The 15328-nt window shown below is 40.7% G+C and overlaps 2 protein-coding genes across 5 annotated transcripts in view; one reads left to right on the forward strand and one right to left on the reverse strand.

The window, feature by feature from the left end:
• AIDA (axin interactor, dorsalization associated) overlaps positions 1–10154 on the forward strand; it is a 35357-nt gene extending 25203 nt beyond the window's left edge. The window contains exons 7-10 of the mRNA XM_006198853.4: positions 4312–4434; positions 6285–6407; positions 8072–8189; positions 8302–10154. Of these exons, the coding sequence (XP_006198915.1) occupies positions 4312–4434; positions 6285–6407; positions 8072–8189; positions 8302–8398 (461 nt within the window). The 3' untranslated portion in view covers positions 8399–10154. The remainder of the gene's footprint in view (positions 1–4311; positions 4435–6284; positions 6408–8071; positions 8190–8301) is intronic.
• Positions 10155–12316: 2162 nt separating this feature from the next.
• MIA3 (MIA SH3 domain ER export factor 3) overlaps positions 12317–15328 on the reverse strand; it is a 46563-nt gene continuing 43551 nt past the window's right edge. For all 4 annotated transcript variants that reach the window (XM_072948698.1, XM_072948697.1, XM_015234848.3 and 1 more), the window contains 2 exons: positions 13889–14039; positions 12317–12878 (listed from right to left, as the gene is read on the reverse strand). In XM_072948698.1, coding sequence (XP_072804799.1) covers positions 12571–12878; positions 13889–14039 — 459 coding nt within the window. In that variant the 3' untranslated portion in view covers positions 12317–12570. The remainder of the gene's footprint in view (positions 12879–13888; positions 14040–15328) is intronic.

Raw genomic sequence — 15328 nt, forward strand, 5'->3', positions numbered from 1 at the left:
CGCCTGTGGGAACATCTGCACAATAGCACATGAAAATTAAGCAAATAATATTACTTAATAAGTAAACTCAAATCAGAGTGTTTTCAAAAGATGTAATCCTCGGTAGTTTTCCAAGACGGTGTTACCTCTTTAGGATTCTAGTCTAGGTGATGATAGACTATTTGGAACGAAGACTATCGTGCCATTTCCTGATTTAGACCAGAAGGAGAAATCATGTGAGGATAGGGTCTTAAAGGATTTCACTGACTTCAGTTTCCCTGTAACCTCTGTTTTCTTCTGTGGACTTAACAGAGACTCCTGGTCCCTGGGCTGGCGATCTTTTCATAGTCTGGTTCTCTGTAGTCTCTCTTGTCCATACTTGTCCAGTGGTCTTGGCCCCATACTAACTAGTCAGTGTGGGCAGAGCCTCCTTATGCTGGGATCTGCATTGTTAGCAGCTTCCCTTGGAGCAGAGTTGTAGGTGAAGTGGAGTGCTCCTCCACTTCTTCCAGTGCCGGTCAGGAGGGAGGTGGTGTGGATCCTGGATGCTGCACTGGCACTCTGGAGACGAGATGCCCGGCATGCGCCACCCCCCCCCGACCCTACCCCCTCGGTGGCAGAGGCTATAATAGACTCAGCTGAGAGCCTGTGTCTTGCTTGGTCATTTTCACGATGTAAAAAAAATAATAATAATCTGGAGAGAATTGGTCTTTGTTAAATAAACATAGCTACTATTTTTATGATATCATCCAGAACATCTTTTCATTTCATCTGCAAGAGTTGACAATAGCGTCTCTCTGTGAAGAAAGCCACGAGTTGTTTCTGTTTCTACAAGAAGGGGGCCAGCTGTCATCGGACACCACGGTACAGATGCTGCTGTGGTTCTTCAGAGGCAGGGATGGAGACTGGACTTTGAAGCCATCCTCGCCCCGGCTTGTTTGGGGCCTTTGCAGCAGGAAAAAGTTTTCTTGATTTTCACCACCATTTATAGAGCTCGCAAATGCTACAGTGTGACATTTATTGGCTAAACCTGTAGACTCAATAGTGAAGCTATTCTTAATAGTTTTATCACAAAACGTCTCCAGCATCATGTGAGATGTCGCCAGTGTCCACTTACTGCTCGTTAGAGCAGAGCCTTTTACATTTCTTATGCTGAATCTTGTCCTAAACACTTACTGTAATTTCACTTTGGCACCGTCAGATTCTCACCACTGCGACTTCTTTTTCTGCGCATTAAATTTTGCTGCTCAGTAATTTGCTTTCTAAGCCTTTTAAACTGAATGCCTTTTAAAAGAAAAAGCTCTCTCTGTTTAAATGGCTATTAGAATCCCACAATACCAGCACCTTTGCTTGTCAGTGGTTTTGATTTGTAGTTAAGTGCCTTTTTAATTTTTCTGAATCTGTTCTGCATTCATACATTGTTTTCCACAGTAGACGCACTGTGGAATAGGACAACTTGGATTGCCACTCCAAATACAACCTATCAGTAAACAGTTTTCATCATCCAGATGGACTTTGGTTTGTCCCCTTTGCACTAGAGCAGTAAAATGACCCTGGAGCTTAAGAGTCATTGCTGTTACCTAATCAGAATTGCCTGGAGACTTAGGCTTGGAGTCCTCCTCTCCTGGCTCATACCTGTTCTTCAAGAGCCACATTGAATCGAATAATTCCTTCTGGTTTTCTTTGACAGCAGTAGGACATGTTTGCTCCCGTTGATGGTGCAAAGGGGAGGTTGGGCAGCTAAATCAGAGATGCTGGCATCATCATTAGGCTGCCTTCCTCTGTGCAGTGTTGAGCTCACCAGCGACCAATGGCTGTGTCTTTCTCACCTAAAAAACTAGGAATGGATCCAACCAGATGAACATGGTCCTACTGCCCACTGCCATGCGAGACTCAAAGACCTGGAACAGAATTGCCATAGGGACTGCCAGGCTCTGTCCATCACAGGGAACGTGCACTGCTCAGTGCACAAAGTTCAGGCAGCATTTATTCTTTCTGAATCACCCTCTTTTGTGCAGCTCCTAGCCACTGGTCAAGCACACCCCTAGGATTTTACAGAACCCTGGTTGAGAAATCCTGGTTTACACAATTAGCTGTAGCATCTTGACAGCTGTTGTGTTATAACATGGGAATGCAAAGGGCTAAACGTAGTAAAGACTCTTGAAGAATAACGTCGTGGCGGGAGAGTTTGCTTAACCAAATGTGAAGACTTTTTATAAAGCTCTGGTAACCCAGACACTTGTGGTGGTACAAGGATAAGATACGGTCCAGTGAGAGAGAATGGGAGCTGAGAGACAGACCCACACTTGGCTTACCATCAGGGTGGCGCTGCAGATCAATGGGTGAAATGACAGTCTATTAAACAGTAGCTCTGGGACAACTGAGTAGCCATGTGGAAATAGAATGGCTCCTACCACACAGCCAAAAATTAATTCTACGTGGATTAAGAAATTTGAATATAGTAAGACTTTATCAAAATCAAAAGACACCATAAACAGAGCAAAGACATTCTGAACGTGCAAAACTAATCTTGGTGTTAAAAGTCAAGAATAGTTCTTATCTCTTGAGGGAGAGAGTGATTTGGGTGTGTGTTGGGGTCACAAGTCATTAAATTGTGTTTAAAATTATCCCCAAATAACAAGTATTTTTCTTGAAAGAAAAACGTGCTATTTCCATGCAAAGCATTACCATGTATGTCCTTTTGTGTTTTACACTTTAGCAGCACAAAGACATGTGCACTTTAAAAAATATAGTTGGATGACGAAATGTCCTAGGATGCTGGTAATGTCTTTCCTGCATATGGCGGTAGTCACACAGATGTGTTCGTTTTGTGAAAATTCATTAAGCTGTACTTAGAATTTGTATACTTTTTAATGTTACCCTTCAATATAAAGATTTTTTTAAAAAAGGAAAGCCGCTGAGAAACTTATTTGTAGAACATGTTATCCTAGAAAAAGCTTATTTCAAAATACTAGAGAGCTCTTACAAATCAGTAAGATAAAAGGTGAACATTTCAATAGCAAAATGGGCAAAATAATTGAACACACCCTTCAGAAAAAGGGAAATCCAAATGCTCATTTTAAAATGAAAAGGTGTTCAGCCTCATTAATCACTGGAGAAATGCACTTAAAACTAGATTGGCATTTCTCCACACCTAAATTGGCTAAAAAGAGCTTGGCAACCCCAAGAGCTAGTGAGTATGTGGAGCAATGGGAATTGTGCTGGGCGTAAAATTCAAATTTTACTTTTGAAATCGTATTGAATACTGCTTTGAATGTCCCATATTAGTTTTTCTACATTTTATACGCCTACCTTTCATCAGCCAAAGATTTTCTTTGATAAGTATCTCTAGTTAAGCCTCTTGGATTTCTTAAGTGATTTTCTAGTTTTCATGTCATAAAACTCACTCTTTGTAAGTGTATGACGCAGTGACTTCTGATAAATCTGTAGTGTTGTGGCATCTATCAGTTTGATCCAGTTTGAGAACATTTTCATCACCCTCTGAATTTCCCTCAAGCAGATTGGCAGTCAGTTAGATGTAATCAATTTTGAATGTGGTCATTCGATTCACATACTTCAAATACTTCATCATTAAAAGTAGGACAACACAGTGTTGGATACAAACTTGAAGGTCAACCAAAGTTCTTTATAAATGTCAGGCTCTATAGTTTGTGTTACCATATACATATTAAATTAAAATCAACTTGTGTTTGTATCTGTTCTCCATAGATTATTTGATATAAATGAACAAACTGTACAATTGATTCTTCAAGTCATTTTCTTGGTGAGGATGCTCTTGTGTGGGTTTGGGTGGTGGTTTTCAGTTTTAAAAAATTTACTTGCTATATGGAACAGATTTCAAACATAATTGCCCATGTGGTTTCATGGGGCGTTCTCAGGACTGATTTCTGAGAGAATAGATCATACAAAACAGGGTAAAGAAAGGAGTAGAAAATTAGGCTGAAAATTATTCCATTAAAATATCAAATTATAAGTTTTCCCCATCAATAGTAACTAAAAGATTTGTCAATTGATTCTGGTATTAAATTTCTCAAACTTCAGGATCATGTCACAAATTTTTAACACACTTGAATTAGTCATTTATGCCTTAGTGTTGAATATGAAGTATGAAAGTGTAGATGTATCGTGTGTCTAATTAAATATTTGTCTGAAAAGAATAACATCAAGTGTTTGGGACTTTTGGAAACCAAAATAATGCCTGGCTAGTTACTAAGCCGGTTAAGAGCAAAGCTATCTCTCTCCATGTTGTTGGAACATTTGCTCTGGACTTACTGGTGAAGCTCATTTTTACTGTCGTTTCTCTGTTGCCAGGTACTTTACTACCAAGGTTGCCATCAGAACCAGGAATGACGTTACTCACTATCAGAATTGAGAAAATCGGCCTGAAAGACGCCGGGCAGTGCATTGATCCCTATATCACAGTCAGTGTAAAAGGTAAAGCACTAGGTCTACCTGTCTTCCTTTCTAGCGAATTTTATGTTGCTTCGCACTTGGGACTTTTTCTTGGCGGGAGTGGGGGCCGTTTTGTATGTGACAACTCATTTCAGTTCATTCTACAGTGAGGCCAAACCCCTGGGAAGAGGCTGTGTTATTCCTTCACTGAACATTTCTGAGGATTTACTGACAGTATTTTCTTGTCTATAACTTACACGTGTGTTTGCTTTCAGGGTTTTCTCTGAGTATGTCTTTTTATTCTTTATATTCCATCAAGGGTGCTGACTAGACAGACACACTTTAGCAGCAGATACATCCTTCAGGAAACAGGTTGGAAAAATGTCCCCACCTGCCAAGGGTGTGTGGTTTTCTTTGCAAAGCCCTCCTGTTTCCCCATGCCTCTACTTTGGGCCCTCCCGTTCCTGACCAGGAGAGGTTTGTACATAGGGGAGCCCTGCAGAGGTGGGTGAGCATCGGGCCTTTGATGAACCGCAGGTGGAGACAGGGAAATAGCACGCAACCATAAACATCCACACCCTGAACATAATCCTATGGGATGTTAGGCAGGTAATGTATTTCTTACCCTTAACTATGTTACCATCATTATTAAGCAGGATTACACTTAGAATTTGTTATTTTCTACTATCCAAGGTGGCAAAACGCTTACTCCTTGAAAACAACTTTTTTGGTCATTGGTTTAAGAGAAGGAAACCACAGTGGTTGAATTCTTTTGTTGTTGCCATGCATTTTATACAGGATTTTGTTTGTAAAGCATTCAACAGTCTTTTAAAAATAATCACTGGGTGACTGAGGATGAAGTTGTCCTACTATTTATTATTCAGAAGTAACTGCACGGTTAACCCAATGTACGATTAATAACCTGCAGTTTGAGACAAATCAAAGAAACAAACATGGACTGAAATTAAATGGAGGGAACTTTACCAATCATAGAAACATTCAGACCCATGGGTTCATTAGTAATAATGAATAAAAAGGGTTTCTTTTTAAATAAAAAAGGATTTCAGCCACATAGAAGAATTTTGACATGGAGAGATTGTGATCCACAGCATCAATGCTGGGATACTTTAACTTCTGATGTTAATTGGTTCTCAAATCCATGGTCTACAGGACAGTGTTTATAGCCTGCATTGTTTGATAGGCCATTCACAAAACTGCATCTCTCATTCGGGAATGAACACTATAAAATACAAAAAATGCAGTGATAATGTGGTAGATGTTATGTTACCTTTGCATGCACTTTGAACTGAAACATGTTTTATGTAAATATCTTCAGAAACTGAAATAATCAAATGTTCTAGTTTGTTTTAAGGTCCCTAGGATGGGTCTGTTGAATAATACATAAACACTGAGCAGTCATCAAATGAGTCTGTTGAATTTGATTTAATTGGATAATTCCTGGCTCCAGAAATTACAGCCATGTATCGCACATGGTACACCATCTGGTCGTTGTGAAGTTTGGGAAACAGCGGTAGAGGCACCATTGTGGATATTATTACTCACATTCCAAAATGCAGTTCACAAAAATGTACTGGCCTACCCCCTCGGAAGACACCTCCTGACGATAAGGATCCAATTTTGTTGTCTGTAGGGAGGCTTCCCCCTCCCATCCACGAGGTCTCCCACCCTCTCACCCACTCCGCTCCCTCCACGTGGTCTCTGGAAACCAGCCCCTTCAGGTACCTGCCCGCACCAGACGTGAGTTTCTATCAGCCTGAGAATCTCCTCTCAGCTTTTGCCCCTTCAGGAAACAGAGCCCTCTGCAGTTCCTTTGCAGGTTGAAGCCTCTTGTGTTTGGAGGCTCTAGGCAGACACTGTTTTTTCCTCTCTAGATCTGAATGGCATAGATTTAACTCCCGTGCAAGATACTCCTGTGGCTTCAAGAAAAGAAGATACGTATGTTCATTTTAACGTGGACATTGAGCTCCAGAAGCATGTTGAAAAGTTAACCAAAGGTTTGTGATGCGAAAAGTAGAACTATATTCAGAATCTGACTCTTCATTTTCTCCAGCCGTGAATGTGTTATGTACAGTGACTGTGTTTTACCTGAGACTGATGCTAAGGAGTATACTTCACGTTTGTAAGCATTTCAGTTAATCTGCCCAGGCTGTTCTCATTTTACATTTTGCTCTTCTAAATGCCATGCGGCCCAGAGCTACGCATACCAGGAATGCAGGAAATGCATTGCCTACTAATGCTGCAGATGAATAATTTTTTTTAACTTCCTTAAAGTGATGGTATCATATTTGGACTTTAATCTTGCTTTCAAATGTGACTTTATTTTCACATTTATTCAGACCTCCAATAGTCATGACGTCAAGGAGACGGGTTCCATAGCTGGAGAGGCTAAGAAATGTGATCTGCTGTCTTAGAAAAATCTGTGAGGTTTTTTGATAAATAAATGCTTCTGCTGTTGCCATGTGAGTGGAGAAGCTCCCCCTTTGTGGACGTGGCAGGGCCATGCACCTGGGGATGGGAGGTCACCAGTCACCTAACAATTGTAATCCCTTTGTCTGTGTAGTAGATACCAAACATGCCCACCTGTCCCTCACCCACACCCCCCTGTCTCCTGAGCCATTGTATTCTCTTTCCCCCCTTGACGTGTGAAGCACTCGTGGGGACCGAGGTGCCAGGACTGCACACACATTTCCGAACATTGTGAAACTCTTAGTCACTTGTGACTTTTGTCATCGGTGAAAGTATCAGATGTACGTTGTTGATTGATTATAAAAGCAAGGCAAGACCCAGCAGCCTTCTGGTTGAGGCCGTGTTAGTGAGTAGCCAGTTAAGAGTGAGACCCTGGCTTCCTTGCATCTCTTTCCTGGCCTCCTTTAGAAACGAATTGTTCTTGGCAGCGTTGATGAGGCAGTTTATTGTTCTTTTAGCTTTTTTCTGTGGGGAGATGGAGAGAGCTTCTTTGTTGGGCTTTGAGGAGAGAAATCTAAAGTTTTCATTACCACTTGCTCACTGGGGGAGGGGGAGGGGTGGCAGGCTTTAAACCTTGTCTTCTATGGTGCTGTCTTTACACAAATCATGTGTCATTCCAGGAAAAACAAAACCCTGCTTTGGGCACTGAAAAAGGTATTAGGGAATAGATAGCATTTAAAAACTGAACCAGCCCATGATTCACACTGTTTGAACTCAAAAACACCCCAAAACTGAATTTTTGAGTTAATTGTTTCAAGGGAAGGAGAAATGATTTAAGCTTGGATTTTTTGATGAACTCTTTTACGTGTCTTTTCTATTTAATGAGTTTCTATGAGTAATGTTAATACTTAACAAGTATCTTTTGTTCTTTTTTGTAGTATTTATTATTTTATATTCTGAATAGTTTATAACTCTGTGTATGAACTTATTTACATTCGGAGCCATTCTGGCTCAAGAAGTTTTGCTCTGCCTTGTAGAACTGGGTGATACGGAGACATACCCCTCCATTCAGGTACAGAGAAGTTTGGGGTGACAACCACAGCCATACGTATCATCAGAGAGCTTGTTTGACAAAGGGTACTTTGTAAAATTATGATCGTTGTTGCTTTGTTCATAGACTTCCAGCGATCAAAGAAAATGTGTTGACTGTAAACATGCTGTCTGGCTGATGTGCTTTGTTTTAATTCCGTAGGTGCAGCTATTTTCTTTGAATTCAAACACTACAAGCCTAAAAAAAGGTTTACCAGCACCAAGTGTTTTGCTTTCATGGAGATGGATGAAATTAAGCCTGGGCCAATTGTAATAGAACTGTAAGTGATGTGCATAGAGATTTAGTCCTAATTAAATGGTGACTAGTATCTCTTCTTAGTATGTGACCTTCGAATAGATCAATTATCAATGGCTTTTCTGTTGTGGTTACAGATACAAGAAACCCACTGACTTTAAAAGAAAGAAATTGCAATTATTGACCAAGAAACCACTTTATCTTCATCTACATCAAACTTTGCACAAGGAGTGATCCTGACATGAATATCCTGGAACTTCTGTGAATCTTACCACTCAGTAGAAACCATCATAGCTCTGTGTAGCATATTCACCCTTCAACAGGCAGGAAGCAAGCCGGCCCCAGGCCAGCAGGCCAGAGTGAGCCCATTACAAAGCTGTACCACAGAATTCAGAGTCCAGCACATCACTGACGTAAAAGACTCCTTTGGATACAGGCTTATTGTAGATCTTGAAACATTTTTCACTTTTCTATTAATTGTGCAATCGATTCTCTTTTCTAATTGACCACTACTCCTGCCCTGCTTCCTGGAACACTGTTGTGGGTGGGATGTGCTCATCTTCAAACTTAATACAGCAATAAGAATGTGCTAGTTTACACATCCGTTCACTTCTGCTCCAACATGCTCTTTGGTTTTTTGTTAATGTCAAACTTTGGGTTGATGTGGGGAGGACAGCATGAAACAGCTTTGAGAGGAATTGGACCGATTATGTTGCCCAAGGTCAGTCTGGAAATTTATAGGCTGCTCCTCAGAGATGGCCTAAATTCACCCTGATCTCATGGTTTTCCTGCTTAGAGACAGTGTGCCTTGGCCAGATCAGTATCCCAGATGGGATTCTTCCCAGGTTGTAGCTGTGATTTTTCCGGAATACCAGATCGTTTTTCTGAAAGTGAGCATATTTTCAGTCATGTTGATTAGCTTTTTTCTACATCTCACTGTTAGTCTTTCTGGTAGTGATTCTAGGGTTAAGGATGGAACAGCCATCTCAGAATAATCATAAAATTTTTGATGGGTTTATGTCTTCTAAATCTTGTAATCTAAAAATAATTTGAGTCAGATGCTAACAAGATACTGCAGGAGTAACTGCTGTTTTTCTGACAACTGATTGTGAAACCTTAAAACCTGCACACCTCTTCTTACAGTGATGAGTATGCAAATCTGGAGATACTCTATTTTTTTTTATATAGGTAGATAGGATACCATTTATTTCCTATTTAGATATATTGACATTCATCCATATGGAATTATGCAGGTCATTAGCTTATTATAATTTGACTATTTACATTCTTTTGACTTAATGGGCATAAATAGAACTTTCATAGTACACACAAAGTGAATATTTGATACACAGAACATTAAGATTTGGGGTGGGCTTTCTGTGGGTTAGATGTAGAGCCCACATATTGAATATTCACTGTTTTAAATGACCAGTGCTAGCATGAGGGGAACGCGGTGCCAGTACTTGGCCTTTTTTTAAACTAGTGTAATTAATCCTAGTCATACCGTTCAGTATGTTTGCTTTTGAAAATACATAACCACAGTTAAGTTCTAGCCCTTGCACTTCAAGATCTAGTCTCCACCTTCAGTTGTCTGTTAGGTCAATTCTTTTTACTATGATGGATGTTAAAAACTGTATGAGCCTGAAGAATTCTCAACCAAATTTAGTCTTGTCTCCCACCTTGGTTAGATTAATCCCAAAATTATTCCATCCACAGTAGCTTGAGGGGATGAAGAATTTGCCTTAATAAATTTCTTTGTTGTTCACTCAACTCGTAGACTGTGAGTTGTCAGCACCCACCCACCCCACCCCCGGCCTGTAAGCTCCCCAGGGGGCAAGAAGCACATTTTCTCCGTGTCATGTACATTTCCTGAGGTGCTTGGCAGCACTCTGTACCCTGTGGAGTACTCAGTACCTTTTGTTTGATGTTGCTGACAAGACCGAAAAAATAATCCCTTAAAAAACCTACTATTAAAATGTAGCAAAACTGAGATATTGTTTTCTTTTTTGTCATAGACCGTAAGACATGTATATCAAAGTCGTAACTTATATGAAGCATCTGCTACCATTCAAAAGTAGATTTTGATGAACTACAAATGCCTCTCATCATTATAAAGAAGCTTAAATTGAACACTGTGATTTGCTTAGCTTTAATTCAGCCCTGAATGAGATGACAAAACGAGTGACTGTCTCGAAGCAGTAGACACAGAATACTTCACATCCCACAAATTACTTAAATGTACTTTCCAATGGAAAAAGTCAGTTATTGGACAATAACCATGAGTATAGTAGAAATGCTTTCAGGCTGAAACAATGCTGCTCTGTAAATGAGATGATTTTAGAACAAGCCCAGAAACACAGCTGGGATGCCTTCTGAAATAGATACAATTTTTGAGATGGCTGAGTCTGATGTAACTGAGGGGTGATAGCCTCCTCCCCCTCTAAAGTGGCAGCCTGCCTGGGCTCTGCTGCAGAAGTGGTGCAGACAGAGGGCCCTGGGAGGCAGCAACGGTGGCGGGTTCAGAACTGCTTAGATAAGCCACAATGGAATTTCTCTACAGTTTACTCGTTTTTCAATAATATGAAATAGAGAAACACCAAAAAAAGGCTCGAGAAGTTAAAAAAAAAAAAAGAGAGGCTCTAGATTTGATTTTTAAAATATTTAATTTACCTTTCCTACTTCATTATCTTCCTAACTGGTATAACCTATATTTAAATACTATTTAAAATTCAAAGTTATCTTAAATTCACCATTATTTCATGTCTCACATACAACTTCTGAGTGTATCAAGCCTTTTATTTTACATGGTTAAAAATAACCCATGCTATTGATACGGAGTTTTCCCTCTTAACATTTCTTCTATTCTTGGTATTAACTAGGACATATAGATGGAATTCTCTTTTCTTAAAAAACTCCTTATATACTTGTTACGAATTTTGGACAAGTTGTCTTCTGTCAAAGGGCCGTATCTTTCTAAAGTGGTATCTTTTAGTAGTTCAGTATAAAGAAAAAATTGCTTCACGGGGAAGCATTAGCTTCTTTATAAGGTATTTTTAGTGGGTAAATATCCTGACAGTGATGTCATGGTCCAGATTTCAGTAATATCACTATGTATCACAGAACTTCATTGGGAGCACATCATCTAGCAGTGAACAGGATTATCAGCCTTTTGTAATTTTGATTTAATCTAAATCTTAAGCTTCTTGAAATATGCTACGAAGTTACTATAATGTGATGAGTTAGTTCTTAGACACACTGTTTAAAAGACGGTGTAGTAATGGCTGTAAGTATGGTACAATCCCAGATTCTCAAATTTACTGAGTTTTTAATATAAGTGCTAGCATTTAAATACTAATTTTGGAGTAATTAATCAACAAAAAGTGAGTTCAGCTCAAGGTTGCTGACTGAGGGCACCTTACAATCCGAAATCATTTTTTCTCATAGTATCATACACTCTTTTGATCTTTTTTGCCACATTTCCTTGAAAACCAGTGGCAAGGTACGGGAGAAATAATACTCCACATTTTTTTAAAGAAATTTTCTTACTTTCATTGTCATAACACATCATTTTCATTTTTCTGTGATGCACCCTTAATGCAAGAATGGTAAAAGCAATGGAACATCAAGTCAAACAACTCTTGCTACATGTAAACTCATACTCAGTCACTGGAAGTCACAGGAGAGCCCGGGAACGCTGTGCAGAGCGGCCCGCTGACAGATTCTGTGACGCGGGAGGAAGACGTCGGTGAGCCAGGGGAGCGTGCTGCCCGGCCACCCGCTTCAGGCAGTTCTGGGAGCTTGAGTTTACATGTTTCCAAAATGGTACATGTCTCATGAGGAAACAAGCCAATGAATCAACAGACACTTGGGAAATACTAATAACCAAATTTTTATGAACTATTACTACAAAGGACTTCAGCAAGAGGGGAGATAAAGTTTAGTGATCTTTTAGTAAACATTTTTAGCATAACAGTCTTTGTGACCAGATTTTTTTTAAAAAAATCAAGCTTATAAATACCATTGCTCTGTATTCAACTGGTACACACTAAAAATAGGATAATAAATGGAAATACACGTTCTTATAGCATTTCCACAGGAAATGTTCATATTTTTCATGACATTCTAAATCATTTAACAGTTACATATGCTACATCAACTAAAACACAGGTATTCTTTATTGCACATTTCAAAGTTGTAAGGAGGCTCTAGCTTACAAGGCGAATTTTATTTGGGGGGAGTGATTTTTTTAATTGTTTGGCTCAAAAATGTACACTGCCAGGGCAGCTTAGTTCTAAAAACAAACCTTTTTAAAATAAGCTTTTGGATTCTGAAGCCAATGAAATCCTTTACTGTAACGAATAGTGCACAGTCCACTTTCTCTCAGACTAAAATGTCCAAGGTCATAGTTACGGGCTCTGTTTTAAAGCCTGCGAACAGTCCGGGCTGGTGCTCTGCGAGGCAGGTGGGGGCTCATCTCTAGAGCCAGAAGGCGGTAAGTCTCTTGGAGCAGAAGGTGGAAAATCCTGGGGGCCGTGGGCTGGGGGTGGTAATCGGGTACCAGGGATAAAGTACTCTCTTGGGCCAAGAGGGCCTAAAGGTCTAAAAGGTGCGTGTCCTGGTAAAAATTCTCGAGGGTCGAGAGGCAGGTCCCGTTTTCCTGGTGGAATTCCTGGTGCATATTCCCTTAAGCCTAGTGGTGGACGCAAAACAGGACCTGGAAAAATTAAAGTCATGTAAATACATACGAAAATATCTAAATGTAGATGATTCCAGGCATGTTCATCTTTAATTTCTCATACCCTTGGAAGTCAGGTGATGGCATCCCCACTCTACAGATGAGGCAAACTAATGCTCAGCAAGTGTGTTACATGCCTAAAGCCAGCCGGCCATGAAGCAACACAGGCAGGATTTAAACATGGCTCTACTGAGCTCGTGTTTTTTCTTCCTACTACACAGTTCTGCCATCCATCTCACAAGAGCTTGATTTGTACTTGGAAGTACCATACATCATACTAAGATGATAGATTATGAAATAAAGGCTTCACTGCAACAAAGAAATTTTGATAAGGGAAATTCCATTGTTACACTGTTATCGGTTAAAAATTCATGCAGTGGCTCAGCATGGACCTACACATGCCATCAAAATCAAGGTGTCTGCCCTGCTGGGAAAGGCCCTCCAGCCCCACCTAATTAGATTCAGCAACTTTCATTAGTAGCCATTAAATTCTACCTTCTCTTTAACACTTCCTTCCCATTTACTCCCAAGGTGGGGAATGATGGTTTAATCTTTGCTCCTTTTCTACTCTGTGACCCAATGCTTATGGTTCCATTATGGTAATGACAAGTTTTATGCTACATAATGTATGTATCTGTGTCCTACAGGACACCTTAAGCTCTCGGAGTTAGGACAGTTAGTTCTGTCCATTACAGAGCATGGGACGTAGCCAGAGATGTTCAAGAAACATGGGCAGAAGCAGTGTTTCTGGCTTTCTAGAACAGCCCCTTTCTCCTTGTTTATAAGTGATACCTACTGCCCATCTCAGCACAGCGAGATTATGCAGCGCCCAAGTATCCGAAGAAACCTGAGGAAAAGTTCAAGTGTGCTCAGCCAGCTTTACCCTTTCACTGCACAGCCCTGCAATAGCAACTGTTAAAATCTTAGTGAGGATTAGAGAGAAAAGATGAATACACTACAAGTCCATTACTACCATTTAATTATCGTACCAAAGGGCGGCGGAAGTGGCCGAGGCCCGAAAGGCCCGCAGAGCTGAGGAGGTGGTCCATATCGAATGGCTGGTGGTAGAGGGCCTCCCACAGGGGGGCTCATGAAGGGCGCCCCTGGAAAAGGAGGGGGCCCTTTTGCAGCCACATTAACCTGAAAGGCAGAAGTAGTGAAAGTTTTGAAATACTTGGTAAGACAGACAAAAGCACCAACACCAGTAAAAGCTAAAACCCAATGAAGCCCATGTCAGGCCCTTGTCCAAAGAGCACACAGTGCGCCCGAACTCTGCCCCGCCCATCTGTTGCCACCGACAGCTCAGGCGGGTTAACAGAATGTCCGAGGAGTGAACAGTTTCACTGTAATCATATTATTGCTTGCATGTGCAAACAGACAGGAAAGCAGGAGGACTGTCAAAGGCTATCATTAACAGAAGCGATTCCCAAAACCAAACCACACACACTGTAATCTACTTCTAGGGCCACCCCCCCCCCCCGCCCCCATCACAACAGCTCACCATTTTCATATTAGGAATGGAGAGAACAAAAGGGAATGAAAAACTCATTATCTACACATGTAATAATAGCTACTATTCAGAGTACCTTCAATTTACTCCCATATGTTACAAGATTTCATCTTGTTTGAAATATGAGGGAACAGAGGTACAGAGAGTACTAGACAGCTTGCTAACGGTCACACAGCATGGAAGAGGCCGAGCCAGGATTCACTGTCCGTCTGACCCCAGGCCCGTGTTCTGCCACCTGTGCCTACTTCAGAGAAGTCTTGGGTCTTACCCAGGCTGCCCTGGGATAAAAAGAGCTCTCAAGAGATGTGTACTCCCGGACCCCGCACTGGGACTCAGGAGTACTTCCCGACAGAAACAAGGTTATATGTCCAAGTTGGCAGCACCGCTCTAGTACCTACCTTCATTCACCAGCAACACTGTCCTTCATATTGTGAGATAGTGAGTGACTATGTTTTCCTATGACAAATTGGGTTGGAAATTCTAAATAATTAAAATGTGTATTTTGACTTCTACATGGTAAAGCACTAAGGTATGATCAGAGGACTCACCGGTGACAGCAGCTACACAAGTCACAAGAACAGACACTTATGCGAACATAATATAAGGCTCCTGCTGGGAACTGGCACAACAGTAATTACAGATTTCCACTACTCAGTGTTTCACTTCCAGCACACATCCTGTTACCAATCTGTAACTTCAGATTATTCAAAATAGGGCTGGCCTGGTCTACCCCTGGAGATATTCTTACACAGCACGCTTCCAAACAAATACATAATAATGATGGATGTATGCAATATGGAATGAACTGATTTGCCTCAGAGCACTCAACACTGAAGCACAGGATACAAACTTGGAGTGATGACTTTCCACATTTTATGGATAATTACAACAGATGCTCTAAACAGATTAGTCACCTAAC

This window comes from Vicugna pacos, chromosome 23, assembly GCF_048564905.1.
Source record: "Vicugna pacos chromosome 23, VicPac4, whole genome shotgun sequence".
Classification (NCBI taxonomy): domain Eukaryota; kingdom Metazoa; phylum Chordata; class Mammalia; order Artiodactyla; family Camelidae; genus Vicugna; species Vicugna pacos.